Raw genomic sequence first — 26,646 nt, forward strand, 5'->3', positions numbered from 1 at the left:
AATAAAACAGAGCAAATAAAGTGTAATGATATTAATAAAAACATTATTCTTCCACCAAACAAATAGCTGTGTCTCATTTAGAAGGCTGCGCCCTCCGGAGGTCGAATCCTCTGGAGGTCGCATCCTCTGTAGGATGCATATACGAAGTGTCCTCAACCTAGAATTAAACGAGACGGCCTTTCGTAGGACAGGCGGAAAAGGAAACAGGAAGTATCACGTTGCTATGCCAACACATTTAGAGCATCGTTGCGCTCTCACACTACTTAAATTAAGGAAAATTATTTCTAAATTTGTAAAGTAATTTAAAAAAAAAATGCTTTTACTTGTTTTATTTTGTTCAATGTTTGAGGAGCTGCAGCGTAAGTACAGCAGACATCTGTTAGAGAAAAAAAGGAGGAGGATATTAAAAACAAAGTTTATCCGTTTTTACCGAGGCGAAGTTGTAAACACCACATCTGCGCTCGTGTGTACATCTGCCGGCGCCGGCATTTTTCAAATTAACAACGGTTGTTTACGGCGACGCAAAGAATTGTGGGTTATCTGTAGCAGCGAAGGATACACCTCATGCATCCTCCGAATTCCTGTGAAAGAAGGTCGCATTCGGAGTGTCCTACTTACTTTTCTGAAGTGAGACAGCCTCGATGACGTATGCAGCCTTCGAATGCGACCTCCGGAGGGCGCAGCCTTCTAAATGAGACACAGCAAGTGGGACAGAGAGCACAGTGTAGTTACTTCCGGAAAGAAATGGCGTCTTTGGATAGGGTGAAAGTGTTGGTTTTGGGAGATTCCGGTAATATATCTTATCTAAATAATCTATCGTCGTTGTTTTTCTGTAACCTCCTCAAAGATATTGTGACTGTAAATTTAAATTGTAAGCGTGTTGTCTAATATTCGACTCAAGCTAGAACTATTAGCCTGCCACATTTGCTTGGATTTCTACAATATTACTATTATGTTCAACATTATTTGAGAATGTTAAACATGAGAAACCACACTTTCGACGTTGTTCTTTTTCTTTTAAAAATAAATACTTTGTGAGCCTCAGTATTCCTGTTCTGATCAGCGTTATTTTATGTCTGTTTACAGGAGTAGGGAAGTCCTCTCTTGTACATTTACTCTGCCAGAATCAAGTTTTGGGCAATCCGTCATGGACTGTGGGCTGCTCAGTGGACGTCAGGGTACAGTGACAATTCGGAGTGATTTTTATTAATTTACTGTGTTATTATCATAAACCTATATAGCAATCCTTGCCTTGCTTTTTATCACAGGTTCATGACTACAGAGAAGGCACTCCAGAAGAGAAGACATACTACATTGAACTCTGGGACGTTGGGGGATCTGTTGGCAGTGCCAGCAGTGTTAAAAGCACCAGAGCAGTGTTTTACAATTTTGTAAATGGTTAAGTATCAGACACACTATTAAAAGTTGTTCTTACATGTATACAAAGTAAAAAAGCATGCTGGAATATTTGTAATGACTCTACTTTAATGCTAAATCACTTCTCTTTTTTTCCCTTCTAGGCATTATTTTAGTTCATGATTTGACCAATAAGAAATCCTCTCAGAATCTGTACCCCTGGTCACTGGAGGCACTGAGCAAAGACTCATCTCCAACTGGCATCATTGTATCAAATGGGTGAGTCTTCTGGTTCTGTAAGGACGATCATACAGGTGCATCTCAATAAATTAGAATGTCGTGGAAAAGTTCATTTATTTCAGTAATTCAACTCAAATTGTGAAACTCGTGTATTAAATAAATTCAATGCACACAGACTGAAGTAGTTTAAGTCTTTGGTTCTTTTAATTGTGATGATTTTGGCTCACATTTAACAAAAACCCACCAACTCACTATCTCAACAAATTAGAATACTCCATAAGACCAATAAAAAAAAACATTTTTAATGAATTGTTGGCCTTCTGGAAAGTATGCTCATTTACTGTACATGTACTCAATACATGGTAGGGGCTCCTTTTGTTTATTGAGATGCACCTGTATATCAGAATACAGTGAGAGAATACTTTATTTTGTCTATAAGGTCCTAGATATGTTCAAAGGAAATAATTCTGATGTTTTGCACTTGCAGAGATTATGACAGAGAACAGTTTGCAGAGAACTCAGTTCCCCTCCTGCTAATTGGCACCAAATTTGATCAGATCCCAGAAAACAAGCGGAATGATGTCCTGACCCGCACTGCCTTTCTATCTGAAGACTTTAATGCAGAAGAGATCAATTTGGTGTGTGCTTTTCAGTGCTGTTAAAATATCTCAACCCAAACTAATTTAATATTAAGCAAAAAACTTGTTTCCATTTGTTGTATTAAATCTTCTTTGGGGATTTCGCACTTATGAATTCTGAGCTTTAACCTGCTTTTCTTCTCAGGATTGTACAAATCCACGGTATCTTGCTGCTGGATCTTCAAATGCTGTTAAATTGAGCCGATTCTTTGACAAGGTAGAGACTTCAGTGAAACTAAAATGTGTATTTCCACTCTGATCCTAATGATTCTCTGTCCTGGTGTATATGTCTAATATACTGTGTCTCTGTGCAATACATTTTGTGTAAATTGTTATTTTGTCTCTAGGTAATAGAGAAGAGATACTTCACAAGAGACCCTAGCCAGGTGAGAGTGTAATTTCTCTTTTTGTATGTGACCACATTTGTGTGCGCGTTTTGTTTTGTAATAATTTTAGACAATTACCTATAAGATTCTAAATCAAACTGTAGATGTAATTCATTTATAATTTAATATAGAGTAATGCATTATTATTTTTTTGTTATTTAATAGTTTTTTTTCCTCCTTAGATGCAGAGTTTCACCGACAGGAGGCGCTTTCATTTCAAAAGTCTGCATAATGATTGAGTGTACACATACTTTGGGTTGGTGGGTTTAGAACAAGCATATGAATAATCTTCTGTCATCATGTTCCTTTGCAGAGAGCAATCAGTTGGAGTGTTGTTTTTGAATGTTTTTTTAACATTAACACCCATCTTACCAAGACAGAAGGATTTATGTGAATTGATCATCACCTGTATTCTGAGATATTTGTATTTTCATATTTAATGGTAAAAAAATATGGACCCAAGTAATACCCCATCTCTTCCCTTGTCATGTTTGTTTACTGTTTGTAAAGGTGATTTTTTAAAAGTAAAAGTTAATTTAAACAATTTCTCTGTTTATAGTATCATTTCAGAAGATATGACAGGTTTTTTTTATTAAAAGAACCAGTCCTGCTTAATCTTTAGGATTAGTTACAGTCATCTGAAGAAATTAATATCACAGATTTACTTTTTTTTTTTTTATCTGTGTAAATTATAAATGATTCACAATTCTTTGCTATATTAGCAAGCTGTTAATATTGTGCATGTACAGAACTATTTACTTGAGACATCAACAATAAATAAAGATCCATTTGAATAAACTGTTTGGCTCTTCTTTTTTCACTTCATTATACATATATTCATAATTATAAATCAAATTGTATAGTATTACTGGACAGACAAATATTTTCCATTTGTGATACTGCCAATCATAAATGTCTGAACTGAAGTATCGCTGCTACATGATTCTGTATTCTGAGGTGAGCAGCAGTTTGCAAGACTTCCTGTGGCACCCTTTATACATTTCCACAGTTACATTAGCTGGTATTTTTTTCATCCCTCAATAATGTAGTTTATGTAATTTCTGAAAATCTAAAACATTTAGTCAGAATTTTTTTAAATAGCAAATGGTGGTATATTTAATTTTATGTTATTCAATTATCAACCTCAAAATGCTTTGTTGTGATTCAGACAGCTAGCAGCTAAGAAAGCATGAGATGCATTTTACTTCATATTAGCACCAACTCTTATGATCTCTGATATTCAGCTCTGGTCATTGCCCAAATAGGATTTGAACTTGTATTTCAAATACTGAAAAGCTTGTGTATTTACAAGTGTAGCTGGTTGTCACTGAAAGGATCTACTTTTGATAAGACAGACAGTATATAACAGACATATTGACACCTTAATAATATTCTCAACTTTGGCTCAAATACACCTCCTCTAGTTTTCATATCACTCACCACAGGCTTGCACACAAACGGGGGGACTTTTCACAACATCACTCAGAGAGCAAGAGGTTTTGGCAGGAACAGACTAATTAGACAAGTATCAAGCAATCACACACCAACCCCTGCACAGTTAAAATAACCATTATTTGAAATAAAATCTGTGCAATATAGTCGTTGTGTTCTGCCCATTTAAAAGACCATTAAGCAATGACTGTGAGAGTGTGAGTGTGAAGTATGCAAAACTGCAATCAGGCTACATGTTTTCGCTGTTGTTTAATGTAAAAAGCCAATTTAAAATTAATTCATTAATTTAATTCATTCATTTTCATTTTCTTTTTAATCCAGGGGAGGAAGTAGGAGATTTTAACATAAACTTGAGGATATGATTTATTTGTACAGTTACCATTAAAGGTATATGAAGCAATTCCTTGTGGTTTAGTATTGCAGATAAGAGGACTCCCTGAATCCCCCTATGAATAAGATGGATAGAGAAATACATTAATAGAATAGAATAGAATGTAATGTAATATACCATACAAAAAGCATGTTTCCCATCTGAAACACTACAGATCATTCTCTCAGAGTTGAAGTACAGCTGCCACATTTTTTCACATTTTGAGTTCTCCTCCAGTTTGAGACGGACTTCCCGCATCACATCTGATGCCTGGTTTCCTTTTGGGGTTTTCAACCCCCAACCCACAATGGAGCAGTGAACATTAGCTGGTGTTTTTCCATTCTTAAAAAGAGGCATAACTTTCACAAATTTGCTCAGCTTGGCTTTGTTCTTCAGCTGCAAATAGCATAATAATTTAAAGAGAGCAAACAACGTGCATAAAATGGAGTTACAGATGAAGGTGAAAGTACCTTTAGTAACATGATATCATAGCTGTAGTCCTTCTCCTTGTTTCGTTCAAACATAGGATGTCGGATGTATTTCCTCACTGGGATTCTCTGCTGGCTCTTCTCCTTCTTCGTGATGTTGTGAGCTCCCAGAACATCCTCAAAGTGATCTCGACTAGATAAGACACTACGACTGTGGAAAAAATCAAAACTGTTTAATGAAGGTATTTTGGTCTTAATGTATTCGAATAGCTAAAACACAGATTTACACATGAAATAAAAGTCTCAAGGCTCAAGGCAAGGCAAGTCTCAAATCTTTTTGAAAAGCATCATAATGCAGCCTGGGACATACTCACTTCAAACAGTGGGCCGCTGTCAGTACATAATCCTCTCTGATCAGCATCCCTCCACATGTGTGATGTTTATTGATCTGAATAGATGCCATGTATGGTCGGGAATTAAGTTCAGCCACTTTTCCTCCAATAATACCACTCTCCATCCCACCTGTGACAAAAAACAAACTCACACCATTACCAGATTACTTAAGTAGGAATTGGGCTTTTTAGGAGTCTAAGGAAGGTTGGAAGGCCACACATACTATAGAAATATATTGTATATAGTACTATATAAGTCAAGTCAAGTCACCTTTATTTATATAGCGCTTTTAACAATACAGATTGCATGTAAAGCGTGAAGGGCCTAATGGTAATTAAATATCGACTTTTTAAGTTACAGATTTATTTATTTATTATTTTTTGAGCAGCAAATTATTTATGATGACTTATTTGAAACTGACCTGTGACATGCAATTCTTCTAAATGTAAATGTTAAACAAGAGTCCATGTACACCACATATCTTCTGATCACATATGGTAGCAAAAAAATGTGGTTTTTCTCTCTCTTCATCAAACCCTAAATCAGTGAACATTCAAAATAGACTTTTCTGTAAAAAAACACATTATATTTGAAAAGATGCATTTCAATCGCAGCACCTAATCATCCACATGAGCCGTTGGTGCTAGAAACCCGATGATTTCTGCTTGTGGCTATATTTAAAAATTTTACAAGTTCATACATTTTTATTTAGCCTAAACCATATTCTAGCTTTCAAATAATTTTTGCTCTTGAAAAAAAAGATGCACAATACAAATTCAGAAAGAACTAAATGAATAACTTCTTACCAGCAAAAGGGATACAAAGGAGAAGAAAAACGTAAGGAAACATGATTGAGAAGTACAGTCTGAGTTTAAGCATTAAGTGAGCATGCTATTAAATTATTCAGACCCACTATCTGCGCTCACTAGTTATATATCTCCTCCCCCTCTAACCTCGAACCATAAATGTGTGTACAAAATAACAAAAGCAGCTTAAACCCAGGCGGCAACGGTATACTGACTAACAAAGAGGTGTCACAGAAACAAAACAATTGAAATACTGCACTCAATCATAAGTACTGTTACCAGAGAAGAAATTAAATGAAGAAGTACCTTAATTCCAAATCTCATGTTTATTAAAAAACTTTTGATGGGCTGAAGTTTTGGTGTTCTGTTAAGATCACACACTGACTGATCAACGTAGTATTTTATTTGTGGTCAATGACTGAACGTTGCTTGTGGGAAGCAAAAAACCAAACATTGGGTGACATCAAAAACTTTCTGGCTTAAAAAACAGGTCAACAGGGGACCAAAAAAACCCCCCAAAAAACACTGTCTTTTTTTTTAAAGAGGAAATGTTTGTAACATACAAGAAGTGACTAATTATAAATTTTGAAAGCTGTTTCTGCCCTCTATAGTGACATTTGTACTTCACATCCCTTTAGTATGGACATCTTAATCTTTGCTATTTCCTGGCACTTTCTGTCATTTTATACTATTACTGTTTCATATATGTAATATATTATTAACGTATGTAATGGTGCATATGCTTTGGTAATTTATACCTTTCAACATCAAAAAGGAACAATGTTCTGGAGCTTCCTGTGGACCAAAGTTGGACAGCTGATTTTATTTTTGGCTTAGGATTTGTATGACCTTTGCTTGATAAATCAAATAATTTTTTGTACTTTGATTTGTTTTTCTCTATAATAACATTGATTTTGAGATGCACGTTTTAATTCACATTATCCCTCCTCCACCAAACTTTACAGCTGGCACAGTGCAGTCAGGCAGGTAACGTTGGCATAACTCCAGTTAACTCCTGGCTTCCGCTAAACCCAGACTCGCCCATCAGACCGCCAAACAGAGAAGAGTGAATTGTCACTCCACAGAACATGTTCCCACTGCTCCAGAGTCCAGTGGTGGCAATAATTCTGACCACAAACGTATATTTCTGAACTGAATTATCACTGCCACATGATTCTATATTCTGAGGTGAGCAGCAGATACAGAGTGACTTCCTGCAGCCCTTGATGCACTTTCTCCTTGTTAGTAAGAACCCAGCCAGCGACAGTCACATTAGCTAGACATTTTTTATCTGTCTTAGGAAGGACAATATAGTTCATGTAATTTTATCAAATCTGAAACAAATTTAGTCCGTTTTTTATTAACAAATGGTGATATATTTCATTTCATGTTATTAAATTACCAACCACAAAATGCTTTGGAATTTGTTATTCAGTCAACTATCAGATGAGAAAGCATGAGATGCATTTTACTTCATGTGATCACCTACAGTATGAACTCTTATCATCTCTGATATTCATTTGCCAGATAAATAAAGAGGCATCAGAGACCTGGTCATTGCCCAAATAGGATTTGAACTTTTGTATTTTAAATACTGAAATTTAAATGAATAGAATCAGCTTTACATATTTACAAGTGTAATAGTTTGCCGCCAATGAATGGATCCACATTCAATAAGACAGACCAACATGTCAAAATGCATTTCCTGAGAGACAGTATAGAATATGACATACTGACATCTAACTAGAATGTTCTCAACTTTGGCTCAAATACACTACTCTAGTTTTCATACCTCCTTTCAGACCACATGCTTGCGTGCAAAGAAAGGGGCTTCATAGGTGGAATTTTCACAAGGTCACTCAGAGAGCACAGAGGTGTGAAATCACATGAGCAACAACAGGTTTCTGCAGGAACAGACTAATTTGATGAGTATCAAACAATCACACATAAACCACATAAACAGTAAAAGTAACCATTATTTAAAGCAAAATGTGTGCAATTAAGTTTGTTTTAGTTTGCCCATTTAAAAGCAAAAAGTGTGAAAGTGTGAAGCATGTAAAACTGCAATCATGTTTTCACTGTTGAATTGACTCTTTTTGTCATTACTATTTTAGGTAACAAGATTGATCAGGTTGGCCCTTGCAGCTATGATGGCAAATATATGGAGCCTACAGTGGGCACAGAAAAGAATTTCAACTGTGATCAGCTGTAGTCATTTTGATTAGCTCAGCATGAAAAGAGCTTTCCTGGAGCATTTCAGTCCTTGGTAGTGTAACTGAAGCAAACAATCAGCTATGGGTGGCAAGGCACTGTCAAAAGATCTTCAAGATAAAGTTGTGGACAGGCACAAGTCAGGAGATGGATGCAAAAAAAATTAAAAGACTTTATCAATGCCTAGAAGCACAGTGAAGTCTATTATTAAGAAGTGGAAGGTATTTGGTTCAACACAGACCCTCCCTGGATCAGTTGCACTGAGTAAATACAGCCTGACAAAACAAAAACTGTGTCCGTCTTTATTTAAGGCTGCAAAGCAACAAAATGTGATAATTTTAAAGTGGGGTGATTCTTTTCTATACCCACTGTACATGCATTAGCAAACTTAAATGCAGATTAACAAGTGGTTAAAAAAAAAGTATAAAAGTGAAACAACAACAAAAACACCTTTAATGTAAGAACCCAGATTATTTATTTATTTGTTTGTTTAATTTTAACCAATGTTCTTTTTAATCCAGGGGAGGAAATAGGAGGTTTTTACATAAACTTGAGGATATGATTTATTTGTACAGTCACCATTAAAGGTATATGAAGCAATTCCTTGTGGTTTAGTATTGCAGATAAGAGGACTCCCTGAATCCCCCTATGAATAAGATGGATAGAGAAATACATTAATATAACATAACATAACATAACATAACATAATAGAATAGAATACCATACCATACAAAAAGCATGTTTCCCATCTGAAATACTGCAGATCATTCTCTCAGAGTTGAAGTACTGCTGCCACTTGTTTTTACATTCAGTGCTGAACTGCAGTTTGAGATTGACTTCCCGCATCACATCTGATGCCTGGTTTCCTTTTGGGGTTTTCAACCCCCAACCCGCAATGGAGCAGTGAATATTAGCAGGTGTTTTTCCATTCTTCTTAGCAAAAGTCATAACTTTCACAAATTTGCTCAGCTTGGCTTTGTTCTTCAGCTGCAAATAGCAAAGTAATTTAAAGAGAACAAAGTGCATAATATAGACAGTGTTGGGAGTAACTCATTACAAAAGTAATAATATTACAGTAGTAGGCCTATATTACTTTTTGCTGTAACGCAGTAATATAACACATTAGTAATAAAATTTGGGTAATATTACTACTCGTTACAATCTCATTAACGAAAGTTACAACAACATATTTTAACTCAAAATTAAGTGGTGAATTTACCAACACCGCAAAACAGCACCAGAGAAAAAATTCAGCGGGTAAACTAGTTTGTTTATTTCCTGTTGCTGGAATTAGACGGTTGAGATGACTGCAGAGACGGATTCTACATTTGTGAGATGGACACACTCCTGTTATTTTCAGTTCATCGGAGAAAAGGATAAGAATGCATAGTCAGGCGCAATATGTGCGACACCAAACTCTCAACATGGAGAAATAGCACGAGTAAAACCTGGAAACACCTGGACTGGTGCCACTAACACTAAGCTATCGAAGAGAGAGCTGCGGGGTCGGAGAAGAGAAAAAGACGGCGGACGAGAAACAAAAATTAAGTTTAACTAAAAATAAAATCTGTTTTTATTAAATCATAGCCTATATATAAAATGAATGAATGTGCGAAATATTTGACTTCAATAGCCAAATTAACAGATTAACAAAACGAAAGGAAAAGACTGAGAGATAGGCTATGTTGCTGAGTTTGGTTCATATGCTATTTGTGTGGCGCGGCGCTCTACGAAAGTCCAGGGAAAGGAAACCGAGATGACAGAAATAAAAGTAAACACATTGCAGTTTCGAATGATCTGTATGACCAAAAATACAGAGTATTTTTTTGTTGTTTGTTTCCGCTGTTCCATCGCGCCGGCGCCTGACGCACACACATACAGCATTGCAAACGTTGCAGCCTGTTCATTATCAGAATAAAATACAGTCAACCAAACATATAGATACACTGGTTAATTTAAATAGTGCGTAGCCTACTGCGTAGTACAATCCGTGTCGATCAGCCTGAGCTCGGGCCAAACACACATTTGCTCATGTGACGAGGATGTTTTTTAAGTGCGTTAAGTAAGCTTGGATTACATAAAGCATTCAAATACATCGCAAATATGGACACATTTAATGGATTAATGCCGAATGAGAGAGGTAGGCTGCGCGAGAACGCCGTTTGCTTTCAGTTTCGCATTGAATTAGCCTAATTCATTTTGGCTTGTTTAGCAACTTATATTTTTCATTCTTGTTTTCTTCTGAAACCGTTCAAAATAGCCTATAGGCTAGGTATTGTGTTTCAAGTTACAACAACATATTTTAACTCAAAATTAAGTGGTGAATTTACCAACACCGCAAAACAGCACCAGAGAAAAAATTCAGCGGGTAAACTAGTTTGTTTATTTCCTGTTGCTGGAATTAGACGGTTGAGATGACTGCAGAGACGGATTCTACATTTGTGTGATGGACACACTCCTGTTATTTTCAGTTCATCAGAGAAAAGGATAAGACTGCATAGTCAGGTGCAATATGTGCGACACCAAACTCTCAACATGGAGAAATAGCACAAGTAAAACCTGGAAACACCTGGGGTCTCATTTATAAAACTCTGTAGATTTCATCCTAAAACTGTACGTAGGCACAAAAGCTAGATTTTGCGTACGCTCAAAAGTTTTCAGATTTATAAAACCATGAAAAACGACGTAATTCAACAATTCATCTCCGCAGCATCACCCTGGTGCCATTTTGGAGAGTATCCACTGAACGTAAACAGTGTATGCTATTCTGTGTCAGCTGCGTCACACGGATACGCTGTTTCCATTTAGATCAAATCACAACAACGTAGGAAACAGATCCGGCGTGACGCAGCTGACACAGAACAGCATACGTTGTTGAGTGACAGGTGGAGTGTGAAACTCGCTAGACTGTGAAACGTAGAAAAATGGCTTTAAAGATTTTTATTTGTCCAGAAAAAATTTATTATGGGTAGGACACTGGAAATCTGGCAATTAGATGTTTTAATGAAAATGATCTCAAACTTGATTTTTACCGCTATTTTGAAGTTATTGTAGGTACTCTGCCTTTGCACTGTCTGCAAAAAGTGAGATGTCACGCCAAGGCAAAAGGCAGTAGCTTCCACATTATATACAATATTTGGGTGCTGATCACCATTTACAGAATCATTATAGTAACATAACCAGGTTCATAGAGTAAGTTACCATGGTAACTGACTCTGAGTATAAGTTACCTCTCTTTCAGAAACGGGCTTGACTTACCCTGCTTTCTCGGGTTTGACATACCTCACATTCTGAAACTGAAAACCCAGCCTCATTTCAGGGTTAACATACTCCGAGTTTTCACTTAACCTCCTTTCTGAAACGGGCCCTTGTATGACCAAAAATGAAGAAGTATTTTTGTTGTTTGTTTCTGCTGTTCGATCGCGCCGGCGCCTCACGCACACACATACAGCATTGCAAACGTTGCAGCCGGTTCATTATCAGAATAAAATACAGTCAACCAAACATATAGATACACTGGTTAATTTAAATTAGTGCGTACTGCGTAGTAGGCTACAATCCGTGCCGTTTGGGCCAAACACACATTTGCTCATGTGACGAGGATGTTTTTAAGCGCTTTAAGCCTGGTTTACATAATAAATAATGGTTTAGCATTCAAATACATCGCAAATATGGTTTAATAAATAATTGCTTTCAGTTTCGCATTGAATTAGCCTAATTCGTTTTGGCTTGTTTAGCAAATGTTTTCATTCTTGTTTTCTTCTGAAACTGTTCAAAATAGCTAGGCTAGGTATTGTGTTTATTGGTTGTACATTATAACATTTCGCTTTATTTAACAATGTTATTTATGAATGTAATAATGTGGTTTGTGCTTATCTGTGTTTAACCTAAACTACAACGTAACATTAATGTAGACCTACATAACAGTATCTAAATATGATTTTATAATTTTATGCTATATAGACCTACCACATTACCCTCCACTGGATGTAGAATGAGCAGCAATAAACTACATTTTGGCATTTTATAATACTTCTGTGGATATTTTGGTGAAAGTAACTCAAAAGTAGTGTAACGCATTACAATTCAGAGACAGTAATATTGTAACGTAACTAATTACTTTCAAAAGACAGTAACTAGTAATATATAATGTATTACATTTTGGAAGCAACTTGCCCAACACTGATGATGCATAGTTGGATACTACCAACACCATACAGCAACACATCAAAAAACAGATCAGTTGTTTACGAAAATCCTTTCCCGTCAAACATTTTCTAGCTGCATTCTCTACCAATCCAATTTCCTTATAAAAGGGCTTGAATAAAAACACTTGAAAGATCATTTAATATAAATTTAGCAGGGGAGTGGAGCCTAACCAACCACTCAGTCCCTTGGCAGCCATCTTGCTTGTCTAGAACTGAACCTCGGAGTAGAGGAAAAAGGTCGCCAGGTTCAATGAGTCCCAATTTCCCGTGTATGTGTGTGCCATTTACCTGGGGAAGAGATGGCAGCAGAATGCACTGTGGGACACCGATGGAGGGAGGGTGTACTCTGGGCAATGTTCAGCTCTGAAATGTGGATGTGTTACTACACTGCACACATTGTTTGGGAATGATCTGAAGAACATGATGAAGGGTTCAAGGTGTTGTTCTGATCTCCAATTGAATCCAAATGAACATCTGTGGGTTCTACTGGATGGCAATCGAGGCAGCTCAACCTACAGGACTTGAAGGATCTGCCGCTAATGTCTTGGTACCAGATACTGGCTCTTCTCCTTCTTCGTGATGTTGTGAGCTCCCAGAACAACCTCAAAGTGATCTCGACTAGAGAAGACACTACGGCTGTAGAAAAAAATCAAAAACTGTAATGAAGGTATTTTGGTCTTCAAGTAATTGAATAACTAAAACACAAATTTACAGATAAACTAAAAGTATTGAGGCTACAACATTCTTTTTGAAAAGCATCATAAGTAATCCTTCACATGCAGCCTGGGACATACTCACTTCAAACAGTGGGCCGCTGTCAGTACATAATCCTCTCTGATCAGCATCCCTCCACATGTGTGATGTTTATTGATCTGAATAGATGCCATGTATGGCCTGGAATGAGGTTTAGCCACTTTTCCTCCAATAATACCACTCTCCATCCCACCTGTGACAAAAACATGAGTAACTCACACCAGACTATTTAAATTATATTCTAGCTTTAAATATTTAATAGTTTACCAACATTTTTACTTTAAAAAAATACAAATACAATACAAATTCTGAAAAAAAAAAGGAATGAATGATATCTTACCAGCCAAAGAGATAACAAGGAGAAGAAAAGAATAATGAACCATGGTGCAACAGCCTGCGTTTAAGCATTAAGTGCTGCCAAAATACTCAAACCCACTCTCTACCCTCACTAGTAGTAACCCCTCCCCCTCTTACCTCAAACCACAAATGTGTGTACAAAATAACAAGTAGCCATAATTCAGGAGGCAGCGGTAGACTGACTAACAAATGAGAATAACAGGAAAAGAGTAAGTTATTAAGTAAAGTGTAAGTTGTTGAGCTGTAGTGGTACCTAAAGAAACAAACAGTATTTTTAGAGGAGATGTTTGTAACATGTTTGTGAGCGATTTCTAAACCCTAAATTGAAGATCATTACATACAGTATGTACTTTGCATTACTTTTGTATGGACAAATTAATCTTTGCAGTTACCTAGCTGGAACTTTTCTGTCATTTCATAACATTTTATATATAATGATATGATAATCTACCTTTCATCATCAAGAATCAACAATGTTCTGTAACTTCCTGTGGACCAAAGTTCTAGATGCTTTTATTTTTGACTTAAGACTGTACAGGTTTTGCTTGAAAAAAAAAACATGTTATTATTTGCATTTTAATTTGTTTGTCTTTTTAATAACTTTCATTTTGTGAGATGTAAATTGGACTGTACAGGTTTTGCTTGAAAAAAAAAAACATATTATTATTTGCATTTTAATTTGTTTGTCTTTTTAATAACTTTCATTTTGTGAGATGTAAATTCGCTTTTTAAAATTTATATGCAAATTAAGAAGGCTAGTCCAATAAGTAGGTTATATCATAGAGGACCTTAGTGGGCCCACTTGTTCTCCCTGAAGACAGCCTTGGAAGCAATACAGAGAAAAGGTCAAATAAATTATTCTTAACCATTTGAATGACATTCCATATGGAAAGAGCATCAGGGACTAGCCAAGAATTAGTAAAAGAGCTTTTTAGGCTTAAACACATGATAGATCATTTACGTGCATAAATGATGCTATTTCAATCACTTAATGTTTTTCTTAATCCACGGGAGGAAAGCAGATATTTTCATATAGACTTCAGGGTATTTCTTGTATGTACAGTCATAAGGATATGTGTATGCAGCCATTCCTTTAAGTTCAGAGTCACAAAAAAGAGGACTGCCAGAATCACCCTAAAGAAACAAAGGAAAGACTTAAAATGTAGTCTGCCACAATGTGAATTTATGTGAAATATAAGATGACATACATTTTTTGCTAATTATCAAAAGTGATAGTTGCAGTACCTGACAGAACGCCCTTTTCCCATCCGAGACACTACAGATCATTTTCTCAGAGTTGAAATGGTGTTTCCACTTGTTTTTGCATTCAAAGCTGAACTGCAGTTTGAGGCTGACTTCCCACAGAACATCTGATGCTCTTCCTCCGGGTTTTTTCATGCCCCAGCCAGCAATGGAGCATTCCACAAGGGCAGGAATATCCTCATTGTTCTTAGGTAGCTCAATAACATCCACAAACTCATTTCGCACGGCTTTGGTCTTCATCTGTAACATATTAGTCAGTGAATACCTCTATAAAATAAAAAATAATAATAATTTACGATCCACCCAAAAAAAGGACCATTTGAGCACCAATAATACCTTTAGCAACATGATATCATAGGTCAAGCCATCATTTTCATACTTAGGATGTCTGATGTACTTGTCTACTTGGATAATCTGCTGGCTGTCCTCGTTCTGGCTAATATTGTGAGCTCCCAGAACAACTTCTAAGAAGTTGGTGGTCTTGCTGTGAAAACATTTATTGTTCAGGTTATTTTAAGAGGTGACAACTGCAGAGCATCATGTTAGTACACTGTTTAAAAAAAAATAAAAATCCAGATAAAGACTACAATACCTCATCATGTTCAAATACTAATATATTAATTGTATATACTCACTCCAAACAGTGAGCCGATGTCAGCACATAATCATCACTTATCAGCATCCCTCCACACTTATGTTGTCTTCTATACTGGAGAGATGCCATGTATGGTCTGGAATGAGGTTTAACCTCTTTGCCTCCTACAATACCACTCTCTAATCCTCCTGTGATCATGATACAAAAGGTTTTTATTTTAATTTATTTTAATAAATCACTGAAACTGCTTGCAAGCCATTGATAAAAAAAAAAGTGGAAACATACAGAAATATGTCTTAATATATTAATAGTATTCAATTAAAACATTCCCTCCCAAAAGAATCGGCCTTATTGATGTAAGACGTGAATGTCTTACCGGACAGAGAGAAGACAGACAGCAGGAGACAGACGGTGAGCAGCATGATGTACGACTGTGCTGATGCAGGAATGGAATATGAGCAGAATTTGACCTACAGTGTGGTCTACTCTTATATGTGACAAGAGTATGTAGGTCAGAGACTCTTCTCACCTATATACTCGCACATTATGAAAGCACACAATCTCCTGTGATCATGATAAAAGAGGTTTTTATTTTAATTTATTTTAATAAATCACTGAAACTGCTTGCAAGCCATTGATAAAAAAAAATGTGGAAACATACAGAAATATGTCTTAATATATTAATAGTATTCAATTAAAACATTCCCTCCCAAAAGAATCGGCCTTATTGATGTAAGACGTGAATGTCTTACCGGACAGAGAGAAGACAGACAGCAGGAGACAGACGGTGAGCAGCATGATGTACGACTGTGCTGATGCAGGAATGGAATATGAGCAGAATTTGACCTACAGTGTGGTCTACTCTTATATGTGACAAGAGTATGTAGGTCAGAGACTCTTCTCACCTATATACTCGCACATTATGAAAGCACACAATGGAAATTTGTAGGGGAAAGATCTCACTTGCATGTATTAATAACAGCGAGTTCTCAGAAAAAAAATATTTAAAAAAATACCATGAACATCTAAAAACCCAAAAAATTCAGTCATCATTTACTCTCCCATATCATTCCAAACCTGCATTACGTGCTTTCTTCTGCAGAACACAAAAGGAGATATTTTGAGGAATGTTGGAAACCAAACAGCTTTGGTGACCATTGACTTCCACTATATGGACCAAAAAACTTTTTCAAAATATCGCCGTTATGCTTGACAGAAGAAAGTCATACAAGTTTGAAACAACATGAGGGTGAGTAAATAATGACAGAATTGTAATTTTATTTGGTTGGACTATCTCTTTAAGAACTTTGTGAACAGTATAACCTCCACATTAATGCACTAGATAGATTTGAGAAGAAGATTCTAATTATGACTGTCTGTAGTATAAAACCTCCCACCTGGCTTGTTGCTTGTTGTGTGTCAGTTAGTAAGTTGTGAGATTAAGGCTGTGATGTCGTTTTCTGTGGCAATTGTGATGGCAATGAACTTTTGGCCCACAAACACATTCATACTCCGAGTCAGTTTGTCCATAAAGTCTAATTCTGATGTATCATTTGAGTCTGTTCTTAAGTTTCCACCATTTTTTTTAATGTATGACAAGTGGTTCCTACAGGTTTTGTTTCAGTTGCAATAAGAATCATGGAGTTATTATAGAATCTCCCCTCCCACTCTAAAAGAACAACATAACATACTGCAAAATAGTGTTGAAATTTATTGAAATTTTCATAAACACACATGAAAAAAAAAAAGTTATTTTAACTAAAATGTTAACCTTGCCTCATCCTACTGAGTCAGACTGAATTACAAAAGCAGGTTACATTCTTTACAAAAATTAATAAATAAACCACTGCATTTATGGCTGTTTATGCCCCAAATTAAAGGCCGAGATCATCATAGGCCAATGACCCTGAAGCCTCCAGCTGACCTTGTGCTATATGGCCCCAGAACTTTATTCTAGGCACGCTGTTCCAAGACAGTTGGTGATTTCAAGAAAAGCAGCTTGGCTTTATCAGCTCAGCTTTCCTTCTTCTTGGTCTTTATGAAGGGCTGGTGCAGTACATCATAAAGCCTTCTTGCCTAAATGAACCACAAACAGGACAGGAAATTAAGACACATACCTTTGGACAAGTTTAAAGTGTCAAATGCACTTACTGTTAAAGTTCATGAGCAATAATAATATATGTAAAACTATGTACAGTAACACATGTAAACTGATATCAGATGCTACATATAAAGCCAACTGCTCAAAACATATCAAAGTGTCTCTGCACACCTTTTGTGGACCAAGTCCAGGACACAAAACCAGCTCTTCCTTAGAGGCCTTAATGATTCCCTCCAAAGACTGAAGAGATAAAACGGCATCAACATAAAAGAACATACCATTGATACAATTTTATACAATTACATATTTCAAGATTATTGGCAATGGGTTTTATATACACAAAATCAAAAGTTTAAGGTGGTAAGATTGATTGATTGGTTGGAAAAAAGTATCTTAAACTCACCAAGTCTGCATAATTATTTGATCAAAAATGTGAATTCAAAATAACTGTTTTCCATTTTAATATATTTTAATTTAAAATGTAACATATTCCTGTGATTGCAAAGCTGAATTTTCAGCAGCCATTACTCCAGTCTTCAGTGTCACATGACAGAAATCAATTTAATATGCTGATTTTGTGTTCAAGTAACATTTCTTTTTATTATCAATGTTGAAAACAGTTGTGCTGCTTAATATCTTTGTTGAAATTGATACATTTTTTCTAAGTCTTTACTGTCACTTTTGATTAATTAAATGTATCCTTGTTGAATAAAACTAATAATTTCTTTAAAAAAAAAAATCTTACTGACCTCAAACATTTGAACAGTAGTGTAAGTAATGCAGTAAATGTGCAACATATCAAGGAAAATAATTCCTTACAGAAAAAGTAGACAGGAGAGTCATGGCATCGGTCTTATTGACAGACTTCACTGTGGTTAAACAATCTGTAACCTGTCAAACAAAAAGGAAGTATTAAATATGACAACAACAAAAAAACAATAATAGGAATGATGTCATCAGTGTATGATTAAATGAACCAAACAATCATTTTAGATTAGGTTTTTGTGCTCTAACCTGGGACAAGTAATTTTTCTCCACTTGTTCTTTCAGAACATCTGCAGGTTTTTTCTCGTAGGATTTATATGTCTCAAGGTAACGGCCTGCTTCTTCAGAACTTACACACACAAACAGATGTGTTTAATTATAGGAACTGAATTGAAGCACTAAAAACGAACAGGGTTTGAAGTTTAAAGGGGTCATATGATGTTGCTAAAAATAACATTATTTTGTGTATTTGGTGTAATGAAATGTGTTTATGCGGTTTAAGGTTAAAAAAACACATTATTTTCCCCATACTGTACATTATTGTTTCTCCTCCCTCACTTAGTGATTATTTTGCCTTATGTCTGTTCTAGAGACATGTTACAGCTTTTTGATAAAGCTCTAATTGGTTTTCTTTTGGAAATATGTTTCAAATTCACACTGAATGCATTAATGACTGTAAAGCATGTCTGTGTGTGTGTCAAAATCGTGATTAAAATCGAAATCGCAAAATTGATAAAAGAAATCGCGATTTTTTGTTTCCATATGGCACAGCCCTACATCATATGACCCCTTTAACACCATATGTTGACAAAAGCCACTAAGGGAATTCCCCTTTCGCTTGATTATTTTGAATCATCCCCTTACCTCCAGGCCAAAATGAGGGTACAGTCAGCCATGATGCATATTCGAGCAAGCTCTTTCAGTGCATGATGAGGGTCTTTCTGATAAATGAGGAAGAGAGAAATGGGAAATGAACATAAACAGCCTCTAACTGAAGAGCTTAAAAATTCAAAAGCTGGCATTAAGAGGCTATATTTTACTGACCATCATGATCCATTTAGCATTTAATTCAGAAAGATTTAAAAAACACTACACATTTGAGAAAGGGCAAAGAAACAGGAAAAACAAAGAAATTTAAGTGAATTAGTGAGTGAGACAGACAGACTCACCACGTCAACCTGGACGAGTAATATTCTGAGGGTGAAACTCTGTCCCAGCTGTTTCAGACGCTCATGGACGTAGTTTGGGTTCAAATTATGGTAACGCACACTGCAGTCATGAAGAGAAAGAGAAACTAAAACATCACACACTGTACTGATATATGGTTGGTGAATATAAGCACTATAGAAAATTATTTTCCATTTGCAATTTAGTAAAATTAAACCATTGGTTAAGGGACTAAAAACCTTTGCAATGATTCATATTCACATGATTTACTCACCCACAAGTTGTTCCAAACCTGTATGAATGTTGCTAACCAAACTGTTGATGGTAGCCATTGACTTCCATAGTATAGAAAAAAAATCAATGGAAGTCAATGGCTACCATTAACCACTTAGTTACCAACATTCTTCAAAATACCTTCTTTTGTGCTCAACAGAAGAAAGAAACTCATACAGGTTTAGAACAAGTGGAGGGTGAGTGAATGTTTTGGTGAACTATCCCTTTAAACACATGAAAGCCTCATCCTGCCATACACATTAAATTCCATTATACACAGAAACAAGCAATTCCAAATATAAAATGCTTTTGTTAATTTACATTTCTCCATTGTTTCTACATTGTCTATACTGTATTGTCATACCAATCATGAGTTTCAGTCACAACACACATGTCTGTTACCTTGAATTCTCACTTATTTTCTTTGAAAAGACAGGATGATGCGGTTTCACACCTGACCAGCTCAGAGTACTCCATTCTCACATAACACTTACAAAATGTGTTTTAAGTGCACATACACATGCTTACACCCAGGTTTCTATATTTTAACACTAAACACTCAATATTTCATTGCATTAAATATTAATAAAGTACTATTTCATTATTTCATACTACTTCATAACCTTTAATATACAAATCTGGGACAGGTTTTGACATCATACAAATATCAACTTATTACTTTCTTTCCTCCATGATTCAGTACATTAAAAGCCAACAATAAGTTGATCTGGAATTGGCCTCAAATGTGCAAAACAGCACTGGTTTCATATTCATGATTGATGAAGCTTCTAGGTTTTCATTGTGTGCATTTGGATTCCTATTTTGTATAGGTGTTTTGACTTGATTTTTAAAAAAAGGGCATACAAAACGAAACACTGACAACTGTAAAATCAGATAAAAATTTTTTTTTACAAATATTAGAACGGCAATATTTTCAAACCGGTGTAATATATCTTCTCTCCTGTAACATACATATTCCCAAAAACCAACCTGAGAAAAAGAGCACAGGTTGTCCGTCCCAAAACATAGTCTGGCACAACTTCTCCAAACTCCCAAGGAACATTTCTCACAAACTTTAGGATGGGGTTGCCTCTCTGTAGACAGATGAAAACATAATATTATAAAATCATGTTCTATATTTGCATGTTATATAGTGGAAATCAACTAAAAGGTGCAGTCAGTATGTTTTGATTTATGTTTGGATGTTTTATTAACACATATTTAAATGAATGCATGAAATCCATTTTTTATATTCTGCTACTTCACACCAGAGAATTTCTCAAAAGTACAGTTCATTTATTTGTGTAAAACAGGGGAAAAAGTACAAAGAATAGCTTTAAAGTGGAAAAATGAACATGCAATATACAGACCTGTCGAGGACTGACAATAATACTGTTTCCAGATCCTAAGAGATGAGGAGGAATGATACAACTCTCCGAACTCTGACCTTCCTCTTTCGTTTGATCTTCTGTTAGTACTTTTGCTGGTCCCTGCTGCTCAGTCTCAGGTTTTCCAGAGTCTGTGGAGGACGTACTAACTGATCCACTGTCAGCTGTGTTTGCACTGCTTTGCCCTGCAGCATCGTTCCTACTTTGTTTCTCTGGTCCATGGGCTGCTCCCTGAAGTGCCCTGTTTTTGCTCTGAACAACAAATTCTGCATAGGACAGTGGTTGGCCAGGAGCTGGAGGAGCACTCTGAGCAGATGGGGTCTCTACTTGACCATCTTTGGCCTTAAACAAAGATGTCACCTGTGTGAACAAAAGAAACTGGGTTACTTGAGCCATTTAAAAAAAACACTGCTATTTGAGTGTTTTAATGGAATCTTAAAGGGGCCATATGCACTTTTGTACCTTTCTATTTTTAAGTCCACTTATGATGTTAGTCAAGGTTTCAACTTATTATTTTTGTTATGTGAAGGTCACATTAAAACAGTCTCGGTATCGGACACTTTTTACTATGTCTTTACTGAACATTAGATTTTTATTGTTTTAACCTTGTCCAGGACTCACATTCAAATGTGCACCAAGAAAATCCATTATAAAATATAATGTTTAAAAAAAATGTGTAGAACTATGATGATACAAACAATGAAGAAAATAAGTTAAATATTTATTTTGTGAAAATAATGTTACTTTTTTTTATTAATGTCCCACTGTTTTGGACTAACGGGTTTGAATTAACATGAGGGTTTGTAAACGAAAGAATTGTCAGTTTTGGATTAACTTAACGTTTAAACCTAGAGAACGAGCAGCACGACATGTATAACATATCCAGTTGTGAAAATCTAGCATGTTGTGAATAGTTTTTTTTTTTTTTAAGTTTTGCACATATAGTTCAAGAGTAGTTCATGTCTTGGGCTGTTCCTGTTGTGGTGGGCAACGTGACGCATCGATACATTTTGAGTCATCAACACCTTGTTACGGGCAAACTGGAAAACAAATGTGTTAAAATTGCAAATGAAGTTAGCAGATCGCGCTTGTGATGTTACTGATTTAACGTTAGTCTGTAAGGGTGACAAATCTCACTTTACAAAATAGACTTTATTAAGATTTTTACTAGAGCTGATTGACGCTGTTTGGTGACTTACAGTACATGCATTACAGGTTCAATCCCACAGATTAAAATCATGGTGATAGTTTATGTATGAAGCTTTTTGGGGTTCGAGCCTCCATTCTCACAGTTACTAGCCACTACAACACACCATAGCAACACAATCTTAATAAAGAAACAAAACCCACCGGAATTCTTTCCTTTGTTAACGCGGAGTCGTCCAAATTGATATTGAATCTCCTTTTTTCCATTTATTAATTAATCAGTAAATGCACAAACCAGATAACCTATGAATCCTTCTTCTTTTTCTTCTTGTTTTATGGCGAATAACTCCTTAGGAGCATTATCGCCACCTACTGTACTGGAGGTCAAGTAAACTTCCATAGGTGATGAGTTTGAAATTTGAGAAGAAGAAAAAAACCCATTGGTGGATGTTTCCTATTCTCTCCAATCTATGGCGCACTCGGATGACATGCTCATGCTAGCGCTGTGTGTTCAGCTCCTCTAACACTCACAATTAGCTCTTCATGCCCCAGATTAGGTAGAATACTCCCATCCACACATATTATAATCTAGATCCTAAACCTGAGTCATAGATATATTTAATTAGTGCTCTGTATACCTGTCTATCCATTAAACCTTTTCCTAAAATATCTTCATGTGTCAATCTTTCCTCCCCAAAGTGACTAAATAATATGTCACGATATACACTATTCGCCCATTTCTACCCCAATTGCATCTACAGGTGATGTTTTAATTGCTCCACAACATATTCTTAATGCTCTGGATTGTATGATATCTAATTTTTTAAGTAAAGATTTGGTTGCTGACCCATATACAATGCATCCATCAAAGCAGGAACAATTCAATGCTTGATACATATACAACAATGCACTACGACTAGCTCCCCAATTGTGACTAGCAACTGTACGCATGCAATTTATGATGATTCTACATTTTGATTCAATTTTACTTATATGCAGTTTCCATGTTAATTTTTCATCAAACCATAAACCAAGGTATTTAAAAACAGGTACTCTTTCCAATGTTTGATCATACAACTTCAAATCTAAATGTTCAATCTTCTTGTTCTTAGTAAATAACGTATATTTGTTTTTGAAACTGAAAATTTTAAACCACTCCTCCACTTTTTTAATTGATTCCTGTATGCCTTTAACTAAATTTTTAATATTGCGTCCTCTCTTGCATAATGTTCCATCATCTGCATAGAGTGCTAATCCTATTCCTGTTTTTTTTTTAACTTTATCAAAAACATCATTAATCATTAAATTAAACAATATTGGGCTAATTGCACTATACCCTGTGGAGTTCCATTTAGAATGTTATAAGGATCTGATATTTCTTCTCCAATTTTAACCTGAAAGGTACATTCAAATAGAAAGTCTAAAACCCAATTATAAAATTTTCCACCTATACCTAATTTATTCAGTTTAGCAAACCTTCCCTCCACAAAGTGTCATAAGCCTTTTCTATATCAAAGAATACTGCAAACATGTATTCTTTCATTATATAGGCTTTTTTAACTTCATTTTCAAATAGTATCAAAGCATCTACTGTAGATCTACTTTTCCTAAATCCACTTTGAAAAGTTGATAACATTTCCCTTTTCTCCAAAATGTAATTCAATCGCCTCACAATCATTTTTTCCATGACTTTACATAGCGTAGAGGTAAGAGCGATGGGTCTATAACTACTAGGTTTTGTTATGTCTTTCCCAGGCTTAGCTAGAGGAAGCACAATTGCAGTCTTCCATTGCTTAGGAAGGATACCCTCATTCCATATATAATTATACAATTCCAATAATGCTTCTAATGCTTTAGCTGGTAGATTCTTTAATATTTTATAACTTATCATATCTTTACCTGCTGTTGTATTCTTTGAATTATTAATAGCTGATTTTAATTCAAAATAATTAAACTCATCATCCAAAATACTATTAAAATCGTGCTTTTTCTTGCAAGTATTTCCATACTCATAATTTGCTGTCGTCTTGTTAAAAATGTATCATCTAAGTTTTCCATGCTATGAGCTGTAGCAAATGTTTGAGCCAACATTGTGACCTTATCTTTATTTGTAATGGCTATTGTCCCACCTTCCTCCATTACAGGTATCTTTCTGAAGCTGTCAATTCCATTCATCTTCTTTATCATACGCCAGACTGCATTTATTTCGGTTTCCCTCCCTATTGTATTACAGAAGCTTTGCCATGCTGTCTTCTTTGTATTTTTAATAACCTTTTTAACATAAGCTCTTTTCTTTTGATAATCTATGACTGCTTCTGGGGTGAGTGTTCTTTTTAAAAATTTAAATGATTTATTCCTTTCTCTAATTGCTTTCGAGCATTCCTCTGACCACCAAGGTACATTCTTTCTTTTACTTGTACCACTTACTAGCGGGATAGATTGTGATACTGCAAAATAAATGCCATTCACTACTTTACCATACCTATCATCAACACTAGCTACCCTCTACTGACAGATTTTCAAATTGTTCTTCACATAACATTTGAAACTTTTCCCAATCTGCCTTTTTATATATCCATCTTAAACCATAATTAAAATTTTGTATTTGAATCTTATTTTGAATTTCACAGATCACTGGAAAATGATCACTTCCAATATTATCTTTAGCTACTGACCATACGCATTTACCAACTAATGATGCTGAAACTATTGTGATATCTAAACATGACATTGCACCTCTTATTATGTCTATTCTTGCTGGGTTGCCATCATTTAGACACACTAAAGACTATGAATCCATCTGCCGCCATCGCAGCTAAACAAACAGTGTCAGACATATGTGTCAAACACAGAAACATCGATCGACAATGAGACGCCTACTCATACTGACCGACAGATGGCGACATTGCAATAGATTTTAATACTTTTCACAATAGGGGTCCCTTTTTCAAATAGCGTGAAAATGTATCGATTTTTTTCCTTAGAGCATATTCTTAAACAATTTTATTGAATTACCGTAGCTTTTCAACATCTACCATAGTAATACGATGGTAATTTACAGTTCATACTGAAGGAAGTTGGCACACTAAAAAGCTATTAAACATAAAATAATTTAAAGTAATAATAACTAAACTAAAATATAGTTTAGTTTAGTTTATTTAAAAATAATAATAATAAAAATATGGGGGAAACCAGACTTTTGATTCAAAATCGTACAGTTTCTAAGATATATACATCTTTCCCATGTGACAACAATCCCCAAAGTACCATACTATTACCATGATGTAATCATTCAAGCACTTTTTTGTAAGGCAAAGAAGCTGGATAAAGTGTAAAACCTTTCATTATAATTGTTGACTATATAAATAGCTTTTTTGTTATTGTATGTCTTTATTTTTAATAACGTCAAAATTGTTCTCATTCATGTAATTGATGGTTTCATCCTCTCCTCTTGGCCCTCAGAACATCATGTTTGGTGTTTGTGTTAAATTAGAGGTTATCCAATTAAGGAACCCAAAGTCTGACAGACATCTGCGTATTGCCCATTTAACCCTTTTTGTGTGTGTATATGGATGGCGTTTCAGGACGTCCTGCCACTGTGCCATAGCATCGTGGGTCCCACAGACAGATGGTGCCAGTTTTATTCTGAGATCATGTTCATGCCCTCCAAGAGATGCTATGCATTTACACAACACACACAAACCTTTGGCATCATACCAATGTCAGTCACTGTTCAGGTCAAAACAGACAATATTATAAGCTAAAAGATATGGATGCACAGACTCACACACACACATGTGTTAACTTACCATGAAATATTTATCTGCTTAACCATAGTATGACAAGGACACAGTCAAGAGTTTTAAGGTGAGCCGGACTGTATATCTAGCCCTATGGCGCAAAGGACTCTGGGTAAAGATGTTAAGCCCAATTAGCTACTCTATGGGTATAAACTTAATGTGTGTCCCCATAATGAAATTATAATAATTATTAGAATATAAATTTTTTATACTAGCCAAAAAAATGTTTATAGTGGGAAAGTACCTATGTTATTTCACTTGTTTTCATTATAGACATAGCAATGCAGGACAAACACAGTGTTTCTTCTACTTTACTCAATTACCAGAAAATGAATACTTAGTCAGAACAATTGTGGCTGTTAAAATTAAAATCAAATTGACAGCAAATATGAAGGCTTTGTTTGTAATAATTCAGCATAATTGACTGGTCCCTATGTAATATTATACAACGTCCTATGTCTTTCTGCACCACAGTACATTTTGATGTAAGTTTTGGAGTTGTAGGAGTGTTTTGTTTTGTTGTTGTTTTTATTGTCCATTGTTTACAAAA

General features: G+C 35.5%; 5 protein-coding genes across 6 annotated transcripts; 1 reads left to right on the forward strand and 4 right to left on the reverse strand.

Annotated features, from left to right (window-relative positions):
- Window positions 1-714: 714 nt before the first annotated feature.
- rabl3 (RAB, member of RAS oncogene family-like 3) lies at window positions 715-3,246 on the forward strand. 2 transcript variants are annotated; one of them, XM_016527342.1, is made up of 9 exons: window positions 715-790; window positions 1,087-1,178; window positions 1,269-1,398; window positions 1,521-1,635; window positions 2,084-2,234; window positions 2,380-2,451; window positions 2,582-2,620; window positions 2,803-2,842; window positions 2,934-3,246. In XM_016527342.1, the coding sequence occupies exons 1-9, from the start codon at window positions 745-747 to the stop codon at window positions 2,960-2,962; spliced, it is 714 nt and encodes a 237-aa protein (XP_016382828.1). In that variant the 5' UTR covers window positions 715-744; the 3' UTR covers window positions 2,963-3,246. The 2 variants fall into 2 exon arrangements, with proteins under 2 accessions (XP_016382828.1, XP_016382829.1); XM_016527343.1 differs by having other exon boundaries at window positions 2,803-3,246.
- Window positions 3,247-4,377: 1,131 nt separating this feature from the next.
- Window positions 4,378-7,878, reverse strand: LOC107719817 (granzyme B-like; the record flags this gene model as incomplete). Its single annotated transcript, XM_016527353.1, has 5 exons — window positions 7,862-7,878; window positions 5,245-5,409; window positions 4,913-5,081; window positions 4,581-4,838; window positions 4,378-4,518 (listed from the first exon to the last, which is right to left on the reverse strand). Coding segments are annotated over exons 1-5 (750 nt in total), but the record flags the coding sequence as incomplete, so codon positions are not given.
- An 872-nt stretch (window positions 7,879-8,750) lies between these two features.
- Window positions 8,751-13,634, reverse strand: LOC107719818 (granzyme B-like). The gene is made up of 6 exons (XM_016527354.1): window positions 13,582-13,634; window positions 13,287-13,434; window positions 13,040-13,124; window positions 11,151-11,187; window positions 9,007-9,329; window positions 8,751-8,926 (listed from the first exon to the last, which is right to left on the reverse strand). The coding sequence occupies exons 1-6, from the start codon at window positions 13,622-13,624 to the stop codon at window positions 8,777-8,779; spliced, it is 786 nt and encodes a 261-aa protein (XP_016382840.1). The 5' UTR covers window positions 13,625-13,634; the 3' UTR covers window positions 8,751-8,776.
- A 948-nt stretch (window positions 13,635-14,582) lies between these two features.
- On the reverse strand, window positions 14,583-16,001 carry LOC107719819 (granzyme B-like). Its single transcript, XM_016527355.1, has 6 exons — window positions 15,986-16,001; window positions 15,833-15,892; window positions 15,497-15,644; window positions 15,198-15,345; window positions 14,844-15,101; window positions 14,583-14,732 (listed from the first exon to the last, which is right to left on the reverse strand). Exons 1-6 carry the CDS (start codon window positions 15,999-16,001, stop codon window positions 14,583-14,585), a joined length of 780 nt encoding a protein of 259 aa, XP_016382841.1.
- A 1,073-nt stretch (window positions 16,002-17,074) lies between these two features.
- On the reverse strand, window positions 17,075-22,655 carry ercc1 (excision repair cross-complementation group 1). Its single transcript, XM_016527359.1, has 9 exons — window positions 22,501-22,655; window positions 21,133-21,510; window positions 20,753-20,856; window positions 19,492-19,591; window positions 19,187-19,263; window positions 18,572-18,671; window positions 18,377-18,448; window positions 17,729-17,797; window positions 17,075-17,532 (listed from the first exon to the last, which is right to left on the reverse strand). The coding sequence occupies exons 1-9, from the start codon at window positions 22,561-22,563 to the stop codon at window positions 17,470-17,472; spliced, it is 1,026 nt and encodes a 341-aa protein (XP_016382845.1). The 5' UTR covers window positions 22,564-22,655; the 3' UTR covers window positions 17,075-17,469.
- Window positions 22,656-26,646: the final 3,991 nt, after the last annotated feature.

This window comes from Sinocyclocheilus rhinocerous, unplaced genomic scaffold (assembly GCF_001515625.1).
Source record: "Sinocyclocheilus rhinocerous isolate Xijiao unplaced genomic scaffold, SAMN03320098_v1.1 scaffold421, whole genome shotgun sequence".
Taxonomy (NCBI): domain Eukaryota; kingdom Metazoa; phylum Chordata; class Actinopteri; order Cypriniformes; family Cyprinidae; genus Sinocyclocheilus; species Sinocyclocheilus rhinocerous.